The sequence below is a fragment of the Camarhynchus parvulus genome, chromosome 1, assembly GCF_901933205.1.
Source record: "Camarhynchus parvulus chromosome 1, STF_HiC, whole genome shotgun sequence".
Classification (NCBI taxonomy): domain Eukaryota; kingdom Metazoa; phylum Chordata; class Aves; order Passeriformes; family Thraupidae; genus Camarhynchus; species Camarhynchus parvulus.
The window spans coordinates 25,189,895-25,209,962 of NC_044571.1; the positions used below are offsets into that span (position 1 = coordinate 25,189,895).

At 37.6% G+C, this 20,068-nt stretch overlaps 1 protein-coding gene across 7 annotated transcripts in view; it reads left to right on the forward strand.

The window, feature by feature from the left end:
* Positions 1-20,068, forward strand: part of ARHGEF7 (Rho guanine nucleotide exchange factor 7) — a 114,251-nt gene that overhangs the window by 59,129 nt on the left and 35,054 nt on the right. For 6 of the 7 annotated variants that reach the window (XM_030956089.1, XM_030956109.1, XM_030956127.1 and 3 more), the window contains 4 exons: positions 1,123-1,211; positions 7,282-7,376; positions 7,649-7,744; positions 11,624-11,746. In XM_030956089.1, coding sequence (XP_030811949.1) covers positions 1,123-1,211; positions 7,282-7,376; positions 7,649-7,744; positions 11,624-11,746 — 403 coding nt within the window. Of the gene's footprint in view, positions 1-1,122; positions 1,212-1,274; positions 4,846-7,281; positions 7,377-7,648; positions 7,745-11,623; positions 11,747-20,068 lie in introns of those variants that run through there. The other variant, XM_030956143.1, reaches the window with a different exon arrangement.

Genomic DNA, 20,068 nt, shown 5'->3' on the forward strand with positions numbered 1-20,068 from the left:
TGATGCTTCTCTGGTTTTGTTTGGGGCAGTTCATTTGACAGTTTGCTGTTTTATAGCTTGGATGCAAATTACTTAAATGCTTATTTGACATTTGCATCTTAGAGAAGCCTGATTATTTAACAAAAATACAGAAAAAAACCAAACCAAAACACTAAAATGTCCTGATAAACAGTCTCACAAGCATTCTCAGTTGGTTGAGTGCACAGTCAAGTGTGAGAGATCAAAAAGAGATGCTGCAAATCTTACTTGCTGTTTCTGCAGCATGCAGCATGTTGCTTTTGATTTTCTATCACCTCTTGTTTGCTCCTCTGTAATTGACTTAGAGGAGTGGTAGTGGTGGGAGGCAAGGCTTTAGGGGAGTGTGTTTTCTCTGTCTCTCTTATCTGGGCCAGCACTTGGGTGACTCTCAGGACTGTTGTTTTGATTTTGTTGCAGATTAATGTTGTCCTTCTAGGAAGAGCATGCATTACTGAGGGATAGATTCCCTATGGGTTATAGGAAGGATTTATTTTTATGAAGCACCCTGTTCTCAAGTGCATAAACATTTTTATTCTGTACTTCATTAATAGCAAAATATAATTTGTTTTAAAAGATGATTTTCTTGGCATAAGGTAAGTCACTTCACTAGTATAGTGTTTTGAATCTCTGTTTTGAGACTGAGTGTAATGTCTCACTTCTGGAGTGTTCAGCTTTCGATTGGTCACTTGCTTTCACAGAGTTCATTAAATCAATATTGAAACTTAATACTACTTTTGTTTGAAAGTGTGTATATGGTTTGGAAATGCCTGTTACTGATTTTTTTCTTTGTTTTTTTTTTAATTGCAGTCTATGACAACATCTTGTTTTTAAAAAATAAATTTGGAAACACAAATTTTATTAACTGCCTTTCTGGTTCCAGGAAAAAGAATGGCAGTTTTTCTGCTTGCCTTCAATGAATCTGGAGTTTCATTCCTTGTGAACATACAGATTCTTTGCCAATGATTTCAAGTACAATTATGTATGTTTCTCAGTGAAGCACCATTTTCACTGGATCTTGATAAATATTTTAAAGCACTTTGTTTGACCTCTAGTGTTGAGCTGTGAAATTGCACCCCATTGACCCCAAAATATCTTTTATTTCAGAAAAACCAGTCTCCCCGAAATCAGGTACATTGAAGAGTCCACCTAAAGGCTTTGATACATCTGCAATTAACAAAAGTTACTACAATGTGGTAAGTGATCATTTTTTCTTCCATGTGAGCTGTTATATACAGTAGAATGTCATTTAACTAAATGCTCTTATCTGCAAAAAAAAACCCAACAAGGCAGTCTTGTCAGGAAGTGCCAAAACTAAATAAAGGTATTGGTGGATTCTCATACAAACAAGATCATTATTAGTTTAATAGAATATCACATATGTGGATTCTTAAACATGGTGCAAAAATTATAGTCTAAAGTAAGTTAATGATTGTCATTAATGTAATATTATGCTCATGTTTTGCTAGTTGTTAATTTCCGTTTTTTCTCCCATACCCCACACGTGATATCAACGTTCCCCAATCTCCATGAATTACTGAAATTCTGTTATGTTAAACTAATTAAGTATACTTTTGTCCTTTTTGTTGACTGTTTCAAAATTTTCAATTTGCTTCCTTTGTATTGATGCTTGTAAATCTGTTGTTAATCTAAGGAACATCTCCTTTATACTGTGCATAGATTTCACACCAAGGCAGTACAGGCAGAGTGAGCCTTTAGCACACCCCCAGGAATTCTTAATCTAGTACTCAGACACTAGGTTGCATGTAAGCAACTCTAAGTGTGTTGTAACCATGTTGAGAATCATTTATTTATTGAGGAGATACTGGGAAGCAAAAAAGCATCCTACTGTTTTTGTTAAGCACTGCTCCCTGCTGGTGTAAAACCAATCCACAACCTTTCTTTCTCTTTTCTTCCAAGCAGCTGAAATGGGTTTTAATTTCTATGTCAATTTTTAAGAAAGATCATAAGGCATAATTTTCTTTTTTTGTCTTGTATGGCTGTGGCTTGAATAGCACCTGGAAGAGCAGAGGTGTTTTGTCTGTGGTCCTTAATTGAAAGCTGTGAGGCAACCTCCTGCTCCTCCATCTGGCTCTGCTCCTGCCTCTGTCAGTAGCTGCAATTCTGTGGTGAGAGGAGGGCTGCAGTTCTTTGGCTACTGTATCCCATAACTGCTGGTCACAATGGAAAGTATCCATGCAGGCACACCCTTCCCTCAAACTGCAAGAAGTAAAGATCTTGCTGTGGTATATCCAGTGACAAAATAGCGGATTGATTTCATTTATTTTTGTTTTCACTGTATCTCTTTATAGCGATTTTTCTTTTTAAGTTATTGTAGTGTGTGGATTCAAATTTGAGAGATGAAAGTGTACTTAAGTGAAAATAAGAGAAAGTAAATGTTGAATTTGTTCAGGCACCTAAGTTATACCGTACAATTTTGAAATATCACCTTTGGTTTGTGTGATTTTTATAATTGTTCCCTGGATAACCTTTTCTAATTGTGGAGGCTATACTTTGGAAAATACAGCTGTGTTTGTCTTTTAAAGTAGTTTAATTAAAAAACAAACAAAAAGCCAAAAAAGTTATATGATGGCCGCTAGGGTCCCAAACCCTAGTGACCATCATATACTACTCTTAGGATTAGTTTATTTTATATCTTGCTCAGGTGCAACTTTCTTGGTACAGTTAACCTGATGTAATGAGATGCCAACTGTTTTGACTGCTAATTACTTAATAACTGTTGATGACATTGTAGGGAGTCAAAAGGACCAGTTCATAATAATATACAAATATGTTGTAAATCACAGCCCTGACCCTAGAGTGGTGACCTTAAGTCTGTCTGCAATGAATTGGATAATTGTCATTTTCACATTTTTCCACAGTGTGGTAAATGACCCTACTTTTTTTTTTAAGTCATCATTTTATTCTTCTGGTTTAGAAAATGAGAGGCTGTGCTGTACCTTGCCCATTGTTTCAGAGAAGACTGTACTGCTATGTCTGAAACCTAAATTAGACATGTTGACATTTAGATTTTCTTGAGATACGTTTTGTGCTTCTGATGGCAAAATACCTGTAGAATATTTTCAATTTCTATTAAATATGTAAGATTTTGCATGTTTTGCATGTAGATAAGACAAACAGCAAAGCCATTCACTGAAGCAAAATTCTGAGTTGAGTTTTTGTTCTGTCTTAATATCTAAGCTGCAGACATGGGACTTCCCTGTGCTATATGTCATCAGTCTGTACTGATAATAAAGTTGAGGAAAAAGCAGAAGATCTCTAAAAAAGCTTTTGGCAACTGGTAGCTGAAAGGATGTAGCTAGAATGAAGGAGTAAATGTTAAAATCTGTGTTTAAGGTTTTCTTGGCTACTAAGCTAGACTTGAGACTGGTACTCTGGGACTATGTACTATTTTTGGGTTGTTGGCTGTCCCCACATGTGGATGTGCTGAGTCTCTATAGTCATCACAGTTATTTATTGCTGTTTACCCTGGGGAAGGTTTTGTGCAGGCAGCACTTGAGGATACATTTTTTGGACTGAGACAAAATCAAAAGGCTGTTCAGAAAGTGATAGGAGAGGCTCCCTTTCAGGGAGGAGGACTGGGACAGGCTAAGGGAAAATACATAATGTGAAGAGGAGACTGCTTTCACCAGTTTCCTCTTCTCTTTGCCCCCTTTAAGCGTGTTCTTTATTTCTGTGGATTCACAGCTCCGTCTGGAGTTTGTGAGACAAATCACATGCTTCTAGTCTCAGTGTGCTTAATTATTGCTCCTTGCACTTCATGTTGCTGAGAGGACACATTTGTTATGTATGTACATTTGGCCTGGCTCAGGAATTCAGGTTAGTAGAGAATGCTGAGGTTTTGTCGTCCATGAAATGGTACAAGTCTATAGTAGTGTGTAATATGAACCAGACTTGTGATGGAGCATTTTCCATGTAGAAGTAATTTAGTAGCCTATTACTGAAGAAGTGGGTGTATTGTTGCATGTTATTCCCTGAAGACAGAGCAGGCGTTACTCTGTTTTATTTTTGCTTCAGATCCCTTGAGAGTTTGTAACTCTGTATCCAGAATAAAATCAGGTTCTCTCCATTTGACAGTTGCTTTGAGATTAGGTAGCTGTTCTAAAAGCAGGTGAAGGAATGGGCGAATTTCTCCACAGTTAAGAGTATTTGGATAACCTTGTTTCCTTTTAAGTGTTTGAAAAGTAGTAGAAAATAATCACTCCTTTTGAGGTCACACTTTAAAGTTGAATCAGGTTGTCTACTGAAGTTCGTATAAGTTTTTGAGGGCCCTCGTATGGTATCCTTGTGCAGTGCTTTACAATGCCCCTCTGAAGTGCCTGTTTTAAGGAGTTCAGCAAATTCTTGTGAACCAGGAAAATGACATACTGATCACAATTTTACTCAACTTTGTGATATTTTGGTTAAGTGCCATACTACTGTGATAAAATGTCAGTGTGCTATAGGATCATGCCCAAGTGTATCTCTGAACTCTGCCTTTTCTCCCACTGGCTTGGAAGGTAATCATCTTCGTGTAGGTAATTGTAAACCCATTTTTGGGTGGTAGGGAAAAGGCTGAGGTTTTGTGTGACAGAGCTGTTAACCATGTTGAATTTTGTATGCCATGTGCTTGGGAGAGCTGGTGCTGTGTGAGCTCAGCTGTGTGTGCCTGCCATTCATCAGTGACGGGCTGCAAGGGCTGCAGTGCTGCTCTGTCGTACCCGGGCGGATCCTGCAAATGTTGTGGTGGAGCTGTGGAAACGAGGTCTGGGAGCTCTCATGGGGTCCTGCAGCAGCCAGAGTGCTCAGAGAGCAGGAAAGGGAAGAAAGGTGATTATCAGATCATGTGGAAGAGATGTGGATGTGAGGAATGTAAGGGATTTCTGGTGCCAAAACACTGAGTTGCAGTAATGACTACTTGTCACTTCAAAGCACAGTCCAATAATCCTCACAGCTTCTCAGTGAGGTAGGTAAGTCAAGCTGGAAGAATGCAAGATATCACAGAAATTGTTTTAGAGCTATGTAAGCAAGGTTATTCTTTAAAAAATGTATTCAAAGAAAAAAAATTGTATGCAGTGAAAACTGTACTTGTTTAAAAGAAAGGGTAATAGATTTAATATGTTCTGAAGACTGTTGAAACTGTGTATATCTCAAGTATTGTGTAACATTGTGAATTACTAGAATAAAAAGATATGTGAGTGCATCTGCACAGGTTTTGTAGCATAGTTGTATTTACAGTGGCATTCATTTTCCTTTTTCCACTAATTGTCATGTTACTAATTCTTGTTTTTAAGCTTTCTTGTTATTACCTTCCCCTGCCCTTAAGTCTTTTTTTCTCTAATCCCATGTTCTCCATATGGTGAAGAAAATCCTCAAAGAAAAATCCAAACCAGCACAAGGAAAATAATGAAGTGTGTCCAACATGAAACTAGTTTTATTTCAAACTTTTCAGACAGCTGTTTATAGCATAGAATGGAAGCTGTCTTTGAGAAAATGGGATAGTGCTGCAGTCTTTCAAGATCTTTAGCAAATTTGTTGATTTTTATCTTTCAGCATCTTTTAATACTGTTTGGGTCTTCATCAGGACACTGTGGTTTTGTCCCTGGCTTTCAGTCTCCTTTTCCCTACTAATTTTTCCTGCCAGTGTAATGACTTTGGGCTGGGAGATTTTTGTTGGAAAAACCATATTGAAAAAATATTGGTTTTGCACTTAGTTTTGAACCTCATGGATGCCAAGTACTTTTATATTTGCATTTGAACTATTTGCTTTCTTTGCTTTATATATATAAAAGAGAATATGGAGTTAGTTAGTGCTATGATTGGCAGAGATATTTTATTTCCCTAGTCTAAGGGGTCAAAAAACCCTTTTAGCTTTTTAAAAATTTGTGTGCCCATATTGTACTTTATGCTGTAATTTCCAAGTTAGTAGCCATAACTTTCCCTGTGACATTCTTCTGTCACAGTGTTTAGCAGAGAATGGAGACATTTTAATCTTCAGTTCAAGATTCAGACTAGCAACAAAATAATGGACTCAAAAATGGTTTCTCTCTCTCTCTCCCCAAATGAATAGAAGCATTCAAGGAATAAGCAGAATCAGTGACACCAATGAAAGGAACAGTGAATTCTTCATTGACATACTGAACTATTTAAAGTTATTTCATCAGGTTTGCATTTAGGAATGAATGGCTTTTTTTATTTCCTAAGAAAGAGTATTGACTACAACAGTGAATAATGCACTCAATTACAGTCGTTCCTATAAATGCTGAAATGAGATATTACTGTAGGCTTGGCAAATATGGCATGTAACAAAATGAGGTTTGTGCTGCAGCTTGTGACCACTGACTAGCAGTAAGTTTTTGAAGTTCAGCTCTGTTCACTAAATTGCATTTAATTCTGATGATTCTCTTGCTAAATAACTTTTGGAGGCAAAAAATAAGTTGCCTTCTAAAAGCACAGTAGAACCTGATATGATTATATTGGAGGATGTCCTGAAGCAGGCTCCCAAGAAATGGCCCAGTAAAATGTTTTCCTGTACATACTTGGGCTTATTCTACTTGTTTGATTTATATTCAACCAAAACCCAAGGGTGTGTGCTGTATTTTATAATTACCTGGCTTTGCATCAGTCTATTGTAATTTTCTTATGGTAGTGTACTCCCATAGTAGTGCAAGTACCTTACACTACTCCATGATAGTGTAAGGTTAGGCAGCACTGTTAAAAATAATGTAATAGTGCTAAATGTATTGGTAAGTGAAGTTGGAAATTACTTGATCTTTGTAAATGTGTTAATATTCAGGTGTTCTAGCAGGTTATTTAGTGCATCTGAACAGTCCACTAGCAACGTTAGTCACAATGTGTTGTACTTGAGACTGAGAAAATGACACTGTTCATTTCTCTTGCAACTTCTATTGTGCTTTACCATCCTCTGATGATCTGTGACTGTTCTGAAGTACATAGGGGGAATAATTACCCCTGGCTTTGGAGGAAAACTCTGTGTAACTCAAATTTTGCAGCAAAATCTAGTGACAATCCTGCAAACTTAGCATTTTTTGTATATAGCTAAATGATGGCTTATCTGGTGTAGTGTGTTTGTTTTTCTCCTGTGAATTTCATAGATGTATAGTATTCAATATTTGCTAATATTTGCATTTTTAAAATGGGAACTCTCATTTCAGTTTTTCTCATGCTAAATAAATTTTAGTATGCTTTAAAACTGGTATTGATATATCTTAAAAAGTACCAATTAGCAATTGTCATTTATTGTAGGTGCTACAAAATATATTAGAAACAGAAAATGAATATGCTAAGGAGCTACAAACAATGCTTTCAAACTACCTGCGACCATTACAAGCCAGTGAAAAGTATGTGAGTTTGTCCTGTGTTTTGAATTGAGATCTCATGTACTGGGGAGGGTTAACATGGTCAAAATGTGGATGTCAGTGTGAATTTAGCTCTGTGAACTGTGTGATTCTTGAGGCAGGGATTGCTTTTATTCAGCTTGCTTGCTGACCGAAACAGTCTGGTCCTTGATCTAAGAACCAGTAAGGATTTTCTTTTAATGCAATAGATAGTATTAATGCACAGTTAGTCAATAGCTGCAAACCTAAACATGTTTTATTTGCTTTGGCTCCAGGTTAACCTTGACAAATACTTCTTACTTAATGGGAAACCTGGAAGAAATAAGTTCTTTCCAGCAAATGCTTGTACAGTCTTTAGAAGAATGCACCAAGTAAGTATCATGCATACTGGACAGAGTAAATGCTAATATGCAAATCTCTTCTATTACTTTACTTGTTGCATGTTTTGTTTGGTATAGATTTTTTTTCCTTCAAGAGTTGTTGCCAGAGCAGCACAGTAATAGATGTTTGGAGAATGTATTGATTGATTGTACAGATACATGTTGTAATTGAAAAGATAGAAATTTTGATGTCATTTAAAAGAAGTTTTGGATTTTCGTGATGCAAGTGCATACCAGTAGGAAAGTGGTGGTTTTGGTTTTGGGGGCATGAATTTAAAATAGTTTCTTCAAAGTAAGAGAGAGAAAGAAAGCATGGAGCAACCTTATGTGATAGTGGAACAATGGAGAAGGAGGTAAGTGACTTGGATGAAGGACACTGTATGAGAATGCTTGTACTTGGTATTCTTCTGGCCTGAGCAAAAGTGGTCATCAAGTGTGCTGGGAGAGGTGTGCAGGATAGGCAGAAAGAGCAACCTGAATTAAAAGAAAACCCTCAGTGCTTGTCCTGCACCATATAGAAAGCATAGAGCACAGAAAGAAGGGCATAAAGACGCTAGTTCTCCTTCCATAATTTAGTGGTAACTTGGTATTTTTCAGCTTGTTACCACAGTACTTGGGCGTGTAAGAAAGAAGGTGACCATACTGCCTTGGATTGTCCTAACAATTTTCTGAAACTCCATTGAAAGTGTAATTTACATTCATTACCTCTGTTGTGTCATTTTCTTTGCCTATATTCTAGTTTTGTCTGACCACATGGGGAGCTAAGGCAACTTCCTAATACAAATTTTCTTGGTTTCTGCCAAGTTAGTAATTTGAAGTGCTACTGAGGGCTTAACAAGTTTCCGTTTGCTGTGAGAACAAATTAATGTCTTGGATGGAGAAGAAAATACCTCTTTTGGTAACAGTGAGCTTTGGATCACCTCAGTATGTGTTGTTTGGACCTCTCCCTCCTCTCTCTGAGCTGCTCTGTGTGAAGAAGCAGCCTTGTCATGACAAAGGATAAATTGCATCTCCATTAGGCAGTAACATATTCCTGGTACTGTTGCTGACTTGAGGGCCCATGCCCTCCCACCACCTGCCTTCTGTCCCTCCCTCCTGGCTCTAGGTAACTCAGACCAGAGAGAGGGGAAGGGAGGATGGTGTGTATTCTTGAAGTAGACCCTTCTTGAAATGGTCTGTCTGATGCTGTGAGAACGAAGGATAGTCATTCTGGCAAATTTGACTTGATCAATTAAATGTCTAAATCTCTGAAAGTGTCCATTTGTTGACATACTCAAATGTTTCCTTTTTTTGTTGTCTCCTTTGCTTGCTACCGTGATTTTGTTTCTTTGTATCAGAAATTAGTGAAATGAAATACTTTGCGTGGAACAGACTGTCATCTTTTAAAACTTCTTTTAAGGAGGTCTTAAAAATGAGAGGACCAGAGTATATATATACACCTTTGTATATACCTTTGTAATATACATTTAAACAAATATTAATACAAACTTCATATTGACCTGCAATGTAAGTTAAAGTGATGATATAATGGAGCTTCAAGCTCAGAAAACTTAATAACTCTGCTTGGCTTAAACTGTTTTAAAGCACCTTTTCATAATGTCCTTTATTTCTTCTTTCTGCTAAGTGAAATGTTGCTATATAACAAACTAGAGGAACATACTGGGTACTAGTAGGTGGGCAGAGAAAGTGATGCCCTGGAGTTACTGAAGCGTTATTGCAAACATTTTGTCTTATTTTCATTTCATAAATATGCTCATCATGCTGAGTTGTATTTTCAGTTTAATTTTCATCATAGCACATTAACTTGAGCATACAGCGTCCTCCTGTTTGTTATGGTTCCTTTACATTTGCAAATGGAATTAAAACATGCATCTGGCCTTTTTTAACTGAAATTGGTATAACTTAAATATATCTGTAAATATTTATATGTGATTCCTTTTTAATGAAAGTATTAAATATGAGAATAATGTTGGGATGATAACTTCAGAGTAAACTGTAAAATAATGGTCTTTATGGAGCACATTAATTTCTAAAAGTTTTATATGATGTGATAGGCATTAAATTGTTGATTTTTTTTCAGCAGGTTAAGGAGATATAGATAGTTTATAGATAGTTTATAGAAAGTTTCAGTTTATCTGCTGAAAATAGAGCACTTGCAACTAAAATGCATGGATTAGAAAAGTTAAAGGGGATGAGTTACCATCCCCTTACAAAGTCTATTAATTATTTTAATTCAACAAAGAATGTGCTGTATAAAGTGGCAATGCATGTGCAACATGTGAAAGAGAATAATGCCAGTCTTTGATTCTGCTAAAAGAACAGCAGACTGAGAAGACACAGATGTCTGCTTGGTGCAAACAGCCATAATTTACCCTCCACCCCCATCACTACAGTATGAAATGGGAATTTAACCATTTTTAGCAACTGTTTATTGGAGCCTCTTGCTATTTAATACTGAGTTATATGCCTTGAGTATGTCTTCAGAGTTTGAGACTTTGGCTGCATCTATTACTCGAAGAATGTATTATTAGCTCATGCTAGATTATTAAAGGGGGCCAGCTGCTTGGCAGGAAATGCTGCTTGGCAAGGCTGTAAGAATAGCATTCCCTCAGTATGCTTGGTTTTCCCCTAAACACCTGCAAAAGCAGCCACTCTATTGACTGCACAATCTAAACTTCTTAAAAATAAAAGATGCAGACTTAAAATACGAGCCCTAGCCTTTGATATAAGGAGTGTTGATTCTGTGACCTGAGTGTGTCTGGTGTGATGTGTTAGCTGGGCGTTCAGCTGTTGTTTTTTGGGTGTCTGTAGCGAGTGTTGCTCTCAAATAAGAGAGTATGTTTCCTCTGACTCACATTTGGAACACCTCTGCAGTCAATTTTTACTTCATTTTGGGTGGTCTTCCCACACTGTGCAGAGGGACTGAACAGCTTAATAGGAGACTTACTGTTTTGGAATTTGGGGGACAATTTCTTGGGAACTTTGAGTTTTGACTGCTGTGAGGAAACCTAAGGACTGGGACAAGATGACTGTGTTTGATCAGAATGGGAACATCCCCTGCCTGCAGGAGTGTTTGTCCTGGAAAGCTGAATGGTTTGTTTCCTACTGAAGTTCACTGGAACATCTCTCACTTTTTTTAAAGGGGAAATGCTTAATATTGCTGTTTAGGAACTTTATGTACATGTCTGGGACAACAACAGAAAATACTGACTTCTGTAAAATTTTTTTTCCAGGGGAAAAATATTCTTCCAGAAAGAATTGTTGGAACTAATCTTAGAATGAAGCTCTTTGACTGTGTTAACAGTATTTACATCAAGTACTCAGTGAGGGCTCATTTAGCTTTACAGCTGATGTGAAGAGTGCAGTACTGGTTTTAAGAGTAGTTAAAAAGATTAACAACAATAGTAGAATCCGCTGTCATGTCTTGCAAAGAAGCAAAAATTCAGCATATTTATTTTATGCAGCCTTTGTGGAAGGAGAGCAAGTGCATGGAGAAATTGAAACATTTCATTTTGCACATGTGCAGTGGTTTAGACAAGGTGTCAGGAATAAGTTTGTTATCTAGGACTGATGAAAGCTGGTGGCCCATCTTCTGGTTAACTTCAGTGTGGGTTATGCAATTGGCCATACAACTTTCTGCTGAAGAGGCTTAGTCCTTCCAGTGAGAGCTGCTCTGTAGAAAAGAAGTTTCATCCCTCCTGTCACCTTTATGCTATTGCATAAATCCAAAACATGGCTTCCTACCAGCCACTGTGAAGAAAATTAACTCTACCCCAGCCAAACCAAATATACACTGCTTTTTTGGGCTTTAATTTATTTCTCTGTTTGGTTGGTATTACAGTATTTTTATCTTTATTACTCTGCTTTTAGGTTGCCTGAAGCTCAGCAGAGGGTTGGAGGATGTTTTCTAAATTTGATGCCACAAATGAAAAGCTTATACCTTACATACTGTGCCAACCACCCATCAGCAGTAAATGTCCTCACAGAACACAGGTAGGTTAACTTTGTGGTCTTCTGAGTCTGATACAAAAATGCAAAATATACACTTGAGAAAATACAAATATACACTTGAATTGTAAAGCTGTGATGTCTCTTTTGACATGTTTGTTGTTGTAGAACTTGTTTGAGAAAAAAAACTCTACACTTCTAAATAAAAGACTAAATGCCCCATAAAATCAAAGTTGTTTCATGTGGTCAGGACAGCTTGTCACTTTTGGCAGAGTGTTATCAACTATTTGAGAGATTTTTTTCATTGAAAGAATGCATGCTGGACTCTGAATGTGTAAAACAATCTTTACTGATTGTCGTCTTGTCGTCTTTGTTTTAAGAATGTTGAGATAAAAACAAGTTTGTGAAATTATGGCAAAACTGACATGACTTAGGCTCCTTAGACAGTTGGTGCATTATAACTTAGCCCTGTAGATGCCTCTGTATGCTTCAAAATGTATTATACCCCTAGCTTTGCTTTTGGGTGGTATGAGAGAAGTGTGAGGTTTACAAAATTACTATTTTCTGTAAGAAGTAGGATGGTTAGTTAACATGATGTAGGGTGCTCAGCTTTTGGACAGACCTTGAATTTGCATGGAAGATGCCCTGTATCATCTTGAGGGAAAAGTACTGAGGCCAGAATTTGATTAAAATAGTCAGCTTTCACAAGCTTTTGCTATATACTTGTGTTCTGATGACCTTGTGCTGAAGCAGCTGTTAGTTTGGGGCTATTTATGCTTGCTTCTTCGTGCAGGACAGAGCCATGACTTCTTCTTGGAGGTCAGCTATAGGACAAATTCTCACAGGATATATGTTCTTCTTGCTTCACACACCCCTCTCCTCTTTGTCTTGTGTTGGACTAAAGTAAAGATATTTTGAGTACTCTTAACACTCAGAAGACCAAGAGGATCACAATAGATTTTTTCCTGTAGTGTTAGCTTCTTTCAGGAACTCAAATTTTGTTTTAACAGCAACATTATGGTATGCTTCTGAACTTTACTCATAACATTATGAAGACAAAAAACCTTCTAGTGACCAAATACTCTGAACTTTCATGTATGTTAATAATACACGTAAATATATTCCAACCGCAGCTGGAAAAACCCCAAGCTGCAAATTCATATTACAGTATAGGCAGAGAGAAGGTAAGTTTTTGTCATTGAAATTCAGCAAGATAAAAATATTTTTAAACCTCTCTGATGAAATCCCTGTGTGTTTGCTTTCTTTCAAATTACCCTCTTAGTACCATTTGCTGTAAATGGTTTTTAATACTCTTGGGATTAGAATTTCTTTTGTTTGTTTGAGTCTTTATGCTCTTTCCCAGAGGTCTGGGATTTAACCTATAGATAGAAGATGACATGTGACAGCAAAGTGATCATCTACATTTCTTTACATCTGGGGATATCTGTAAAGGATTATCTCAGAACTTGGAGAAATGGTGATAGAAATGTGAGGGAGGAAAACTGTTTCTTCTGCAAATGGAGAAGAGAAGCATTTCTTCTCTTTCATGTTTCTTTTTGTGTAAGATGTCCTAAGAAAAATTCAGCTTCAGGTCTCTAAAGTCAGTTTGACATCAAATCCGGGTGGAGACAATATAAGTATGATAGAGGAGTTAAGTAATTTGGTTGTGGAATATTGTTTGTATGAGATAACTTCTCTTCCCTTGAGCTAAGATGGGCAGTTCTGTTTAATACTATTGTGTTACTAGGCATGAGTCAACAGAACTGCATCCTATTCTTTCTAATTACCCACCTTTCATTATTCTATTACCTTAATTTTTGTTGTTCAACATTGCTGTAGGTAGCAAGTGGCCTGACTAAATATTCTGCTTGAGACAGCTGCCATGAAAAATTAGAAGGTGGCTTTAAGCAGTTCTGAATCTCTGCCTCTCAGAATGCTGGAAAACTTCTTAATTACATTGTTTCAGAGCAGAGACAAAGAGAGAAATAACAAACTGGTTGGAGGCATGAAGAAATGTAAAATACCCAGAACTGTCTCTTTGTCTGTTTAGCTGAAATTATTTTAAATGTGTAAAAAATCCCCTTTAAACCTAAATTTAAAATTGCTGTGAAGTTTGAGGACAGCCATGATTGTAGTAATGGTGAAACAATTACACTGCAGTTTATACTGGGTAAAATACCAAGGTTTAAGGTTTCTAAGGAAAAACAATGTTAGTTGCTTGTTTTGTCAGTACAATTTTAGAAGAGGGTCCAAACCCATGTGTTTTAATACTAGCAAAAATAGGGCAAAGAAATAAGTGTATGTGGAATACTTGGACTTTATTATCGTGTTTGTAGCATCTGTGCTGTTCAGTAGCATTTTGGAGAAGAAAAGGGAACTGTCTGAAAGAGTTTGATTTGGAACATAACCTTCTGTAGACAGTAAGAATTTATTTCTTGCCATGAGCTCTGTGCAATTCATAAACTGAACACATATACTATTACTGTACCTCTGAAAGCCTTTTTATGAAAAACCTCTAGCAAATGTCAAATTCTTATATCACAAAATTAGTATTTTCTTCTCAGTTTATTAGGATACTTGTTTTTCTGGGAACCCATACCAACAAAAAAATCTAGATAATTGCTCTAGATGCAGATTTTGATTTTTTTTTAATATATTACTTTTATTTTTTTAACTCACTGGTTAAAAAAAGCTTTAAGGAAATTGACTAAAGCGTTAACTGTATTCTTTCTTCAGAGTGATTGGATAACTTACATTGAAATTGTAAGCAGTTGTCTGGTTTGGTAGTGGGGGTTTTACATGTCATTTTCTGGGCTATCAATGGTGCTCTTCAAGCAGTGTTGTAAAACCTGTTAAAATGTTGTTGGCACCTTGTAAAGTCTGTGTTTATGTATAGGTAAAACATGACATTAATATGCTCAGAATTGCAGTGCACTTCTAGAGGAAAAACTTTTTTTGAGTTACATTCTTGTGAAGTAGGTTCTAAATAGCAGCCCTAGGGATGGGGTTGGAGATGTAAAAGGGGCATTCAGTTGCATTGTGACTGTCGTATTTTTCCCTTTCTTTCAAATGCCATCCACTATGAATGCAAATCTGTTTCCACTTTATCTTTTGTCGTTTGCTTCTTGATCATATGCAGCAGCAACATGGGGGCTTTCATTCAGTTAATGCAGAATAAGGGCTTGTGTGTACATATATGTTCATGTATGTACATGTGTATGTAATACACAGTCTGGGATGAAGGGGGTCAATTATGTTATTTAAAGAGTAAGACATTTATCGTGTTCAAATCTTCAAAGCCACAAACACCTTTCATTTCATTAAGTTAAATTATTAATAGTCAGACAATTAAAAGACTATTAAAGTCATTGGAGGCCTGAGCGTATGTGAACATGAAGAAAGGGGAATAAAGCCTAATGCAGCCCATACATGAGTTCAGGTTCCAGAGCTCTGTGTTTCTGAAGATGTATTTGCCTCTGATAATCACAGCAACAACAAAATCTTTCTGATAAGGTTGGGAACAGATTCTTTTCTTGGTTCCAGTTGTGTCTTTAAGTTTTATCCAGGTGTTAAACTTTGTGTACAGAACAATTTCTCCCATTTTGTACTGTCTTCAAATTTGGTAGATACATTTTTGTCTCAGGAATTGTTTTGGAGCTATTGCATACTTTTTTTTTCCAGAGTTTAAATTCCTTCTGCTTAATGAATCAAGGTTTTTGAAGGATTAAGTGATTTTTCCTGAGATCTGTCATTGTATCTTGTAATTGACTCTTAAGCCACTGGCTAGAGCTGAAGAGGTGGAGTTTGCCAGGTATGGTTGGGTGGTGCTCTGGCAGAGCTCAGAGTTTTCCATGTTCCCCTCTCAGAGTGGCTGTAGGGCCACTGTGCACCATCCCTATTTTATTTACTTTATTCCACAACAGTCCCAGCTTTTTGGCTCCCTTGTATCAGGTTTAGTTTTGCTTGAAGATCCCAGTTCACATCTAAGGGTAGGTATTCCAATAGATGGTATTATTTTAGGAGATAATTTTGCTTGCTGGTGAGACCAGTACTGCCTTTAGGGTGTAGAGTTGAGTCAAACTAGCGCTGTTCCTGTGTGTGCTTCTGATCATAAACATGCGCTTGCCTTCCAGTAAGAGAAGTAACAGAACGAGCAACCGAAGGTGTGAAAGAGTGAATGTCCTGCAGATTAAAATGCCTAGTTGGATACAAAGTACAGAAATGGGTAATTGGAGCGGGATAAGGAGTGCCAGGAACATGAAATGTTACCTAGCTGGAAAAGATCGCAAGCCACAAAGTTCAGTGCAACAAGAAAGTCTAGCAAAAAGGAAAAAGAGAGCAGGCAGAAGCTGGGACTGGGACTTCCAATGGACTATATCCAAAAATGACAAGAGGAAAGATATTTGAGTATGGGATTTACTGGAGTTTTGATAACATAATTTAAAAAAGCAAGTGTAACAGGCTTCATTGATTAGTGGACAAAAAATTCTTTTGAGGAAATATGGACAGTACAGACCCAATGACCAGCATCAGGTATGTAATTTTGGAGGGGTAGAGTGGGGTGTTAAACTTTTTTACTTTGTTTAAACAGCAGTATATTTATTTTAAAACAGAAGAAAAATCTTACCAGAAGGAAATTTAATTTGATGAAAAGGCAGTTGAAAATTACTAACACACACCTGCCTTTTTTTTATTTTGCAAAGTGGCACATATCAAACCAGTTCACAGCAGCAAGAAAGCTACGCACAAATCTTTACTTGTTGAAACATTAATTTTGCTAGATTGTTCTGTTCTCTGAGATAACATGTCCCAAACATATTCTACACTTGCATCACAGACCTAGCAGTCTGGATAAAATTTGTGGAGCTGGTACATGACAATTACTCTGAGTAACTGGAGCATGGAATACAGATCAGCTTGAGTCAGAAAACTCTTTGTGCTTCCCCCACTTTGGTGGATCCCTGAGCCTGCAAGTATGCAGGCTGATGTCATACGCCGAGCAGCAGTCCCTGGGAGAGGAGCTGGGCTGGGAAGTGTAGCCCTAGGAAATTAAAAGCTGCAGCAGAGGGGTTGCTGAGCTGAGCTGTGTCACGACGCTCTCAAAATGCGGTGCCTGTGTGCAGTCCTCAGACCCCTCAGCAGTGACAGCTCATGCTCCATCTATTACAAACAGAGACCTCCTTCAGAAGTGTAAGTTGTGACTTAAATGTTTGCATTTTTAGTTCCTGAATCTGCTTTCCTCAAGGTTCAATGGCCTTTTTTTTCCCTTCTGTTACTTGTAGGCACATCTGAACTTTGTTTTCTTCCCTCTTCCAGTGTGATTTGCAGCTTTTGAGGCAGCTAGTTAGAGAAGGACTTGAATATATTAGTAGGGCTTAAAGACAGTTTTCATGGTGACCTTTAAAATATCTCAAGCTGTGAACTAGCTTCAGTCTGGAGTGGGGAGAACTCTTCAGTTTGAGATTTCAGAATAAATGAAGCACAGGACTTTTGTATGCTTCTCTGCATTTTATTGTGTAAAGTGATGTGAGTAGTGAATTAAAGTCTCATCTGCCTCCTTCTGAAAAGCTACGTGCTTAGGCAGTTGTGACTGAGTTGATGATTTCACTGTTCAAAAGATTTTCCTGTTCAGCTAAATGATAGCTTTTTATTAAAACATAGTCTTAGCTGTGGGCTGGAGTTTCATTTAGCGCATACTCCTAGGAGACTGTGGTACTTGCAGGCATCAATTGAAATTGTGACATGAAAGAGCCATTGTCTTTGGCAAAGCAGCTGACACAGACTTTTTTATGTTGCAATTAATTACAAAACGGTTGTGAGCTGTTGTCATGTTCAAACAGTGTTTTAACCCCCTCTTATGTTTTTGAAAGTAAAAGTAAACCCTTCCATTATATCCTGTATGCTATTTGTCTTTTGTGACTAAATGGAAGACACTCACTTTAAGCTTTGAGCTGAAATAACATCCACATTTTGAGGGATGTTTTATGTCCACAAAGCTGCAGAGATACCAGGTTGGTATAGCATGAGTAGAATGCTACAGTGGTCTGCATGATGGAACTGCTCAGACAAAATTTTGGGTACTCTTGTATTAAAGGAGTGTGTGCCTATGTTCAGACTAGAGCTTGAACGAGCAGGCATGTCAAAACTTGTCAGAGGGAAGCATAGAAGTGTATGAAAGAAAACATTGTCCTCTTGGGAATGTTGGGAGGAAAACTTCGTCATTCAGTTTTAATTGCACCTATTAACACTGCTCCCTGTTGATGCCATTGCTAAGCCTGTTTTTCAGGACTTTGTGTATGTTTCAGGTGAGCTGAGGTTTAAACTTGCTCCATAGATTTCTATATTGTGATTAAGTAAAAAAGGTGATGATCAACACCAAGTGTCACTTAGGTGGAGAATGGCATAACCACTGAGTGTGTTTAGTTAAAGGGGTTGCAGAATAAACAGTGAAAACAAGATAATGCCAGCTTTTTATTTTAGGTTTCCAAGAAGTCATTCTTAATTCAAGCTACAATAATTTTTCCCCAGTTTTTTCACCTATCTTTCATAATGCTGAAGTTGAAGAAATGGAACAATGATAGTGAAAACTAGAAATGTGAATGTGTGTGAAACAGTAACCAAAGTTTCTCCTACAGTAAAAGCATTAAAAAAAAGGGGAGGGTGAAGTGCCTGCATTGTCTGAGTGGATAGCTCAGTAAATACTCTTTACTATCATGCATTTGTATGCACTCAACAATATGGAAATGGCTGAAGTAACTAGGAATGGGGGGTTTTCCCCCTTAGCAGTCTAAGGGCAAAAATGAGGACTCTTCAGAGCAGTGTTAAATTGAGTCACCTGTGGTATTTGAGATTAAAACATCTCCTGTGGAAAATGCAGCTTTGTAGGGGTGAGAGAATCTGTGTAATACACTTATGGATTGTGCTGCCTGAAATGAGCAAGAGTAGTAGATACTGTAAAAGGGCAGAGTTGGTAGAATGAGGCAGCAGGGGCTGTGTCTGACTGAAGCAAACAAAATGCAAAGAATGAGTTTAAACAGCTACTTCCTCTTGGTTCTTGTAGGAAATATCTTTAACATTAAGAAGATGAAGTATCAAGTACTGTGTGTAACCTGACTTTATGATGCTGAAATGGGTAGGGCTGATTACAGGTGCAATGAATGGATAAAACAGAAGAGCAATGACTTGCACATGATCAGTGTCATACATGTAGAGAATTGAAATTTAAAACCAATGAGTGCTGTCTAGCAGAAGGGCTTTCCTGGTGAACTTTGGTAAAGCTTCCTGTGTAAACTGGGTGTCGTACCTTTATTACTTTCTGGAAACAGTTTCTTTTAACTGAGTCAGGGGGAGAGGAGGTGACGCCACACTGTAGCCAGGAAGCCTGATGTTTCAGGGAATTACCCTGAATACTTGACCAGGAAGTGGTAAACCCAAGACGCAGCTACAAGTCAAAATCTGTATTTTTGTTTAGGTCAAGTTCTGAAGTGGTGTGATTTTGTGCTAAGCAAGGGCTGTGATTAAGGAAGCATTAGGCAAAGTAGGTCTTCACCCTCTAGGTATTCAAAGCTGGCCAGCTTTACTTAAATTTAAATTTAAGCTCAGAAGTACTCGGGTTCATCTGTGTTGCATTATTATAACACTTCATGCAAGGTATTGTAGGAAGTTTTTCGAGGTGTTTTAATTTTGGCTAAAACCTGTTTATGTCACAAGCTGATTTAGAAGGCCTGGAGTTGCTGATATATCCTGCTTAAAAGGGATGCAAGGTCTTTCCCAAGTGTGCCCAGCTCTTCTCTTTGCATCTTTAAAATGCACAGCAGATGTTGAGAAATCCCCTCACCCTCTTTCTGCACTCTGTAGTTAAATGTAGCTGAAATGGCACAAATACATACACTGAGGAGAGCCTGGGCCTCCTTAGAATGGGGACAGAAAGCTCTTGAAAGTGGTGGTGTAAAATGATGATGGACCTGACAATTCAGAAACAATGCTGGCTGTACATAAGCAAGGTGTAGTGTAAGTAAATTCTAATTAGCTAATCCAAAGACAAGTAAACTTGGAGTAAACTGTATGGAAAAGTACCTTTTCTGTGAGCTGGGGGAAACTTAGGTGTCTGAGAGGTGAATGATCCAGGTGGGATGGCGGGTGGAGCACTTAGATTGCGATGGGATGGGAAGATCACAGCTCATAGAACTATGAAATCATTTAGGTTGAAAAAGACTGTTAGGATAAAATCCAACTGTTAAGCCAGCACTTCCAAATCCACCACCAAACCACACCCCTAAGCACCATATTTGTGTTCATGTTCTGTTCTCTTCAAGACATCTACTTGGACAAATGACAATGAATAATCAATGTCACTTGTTCTGCAAT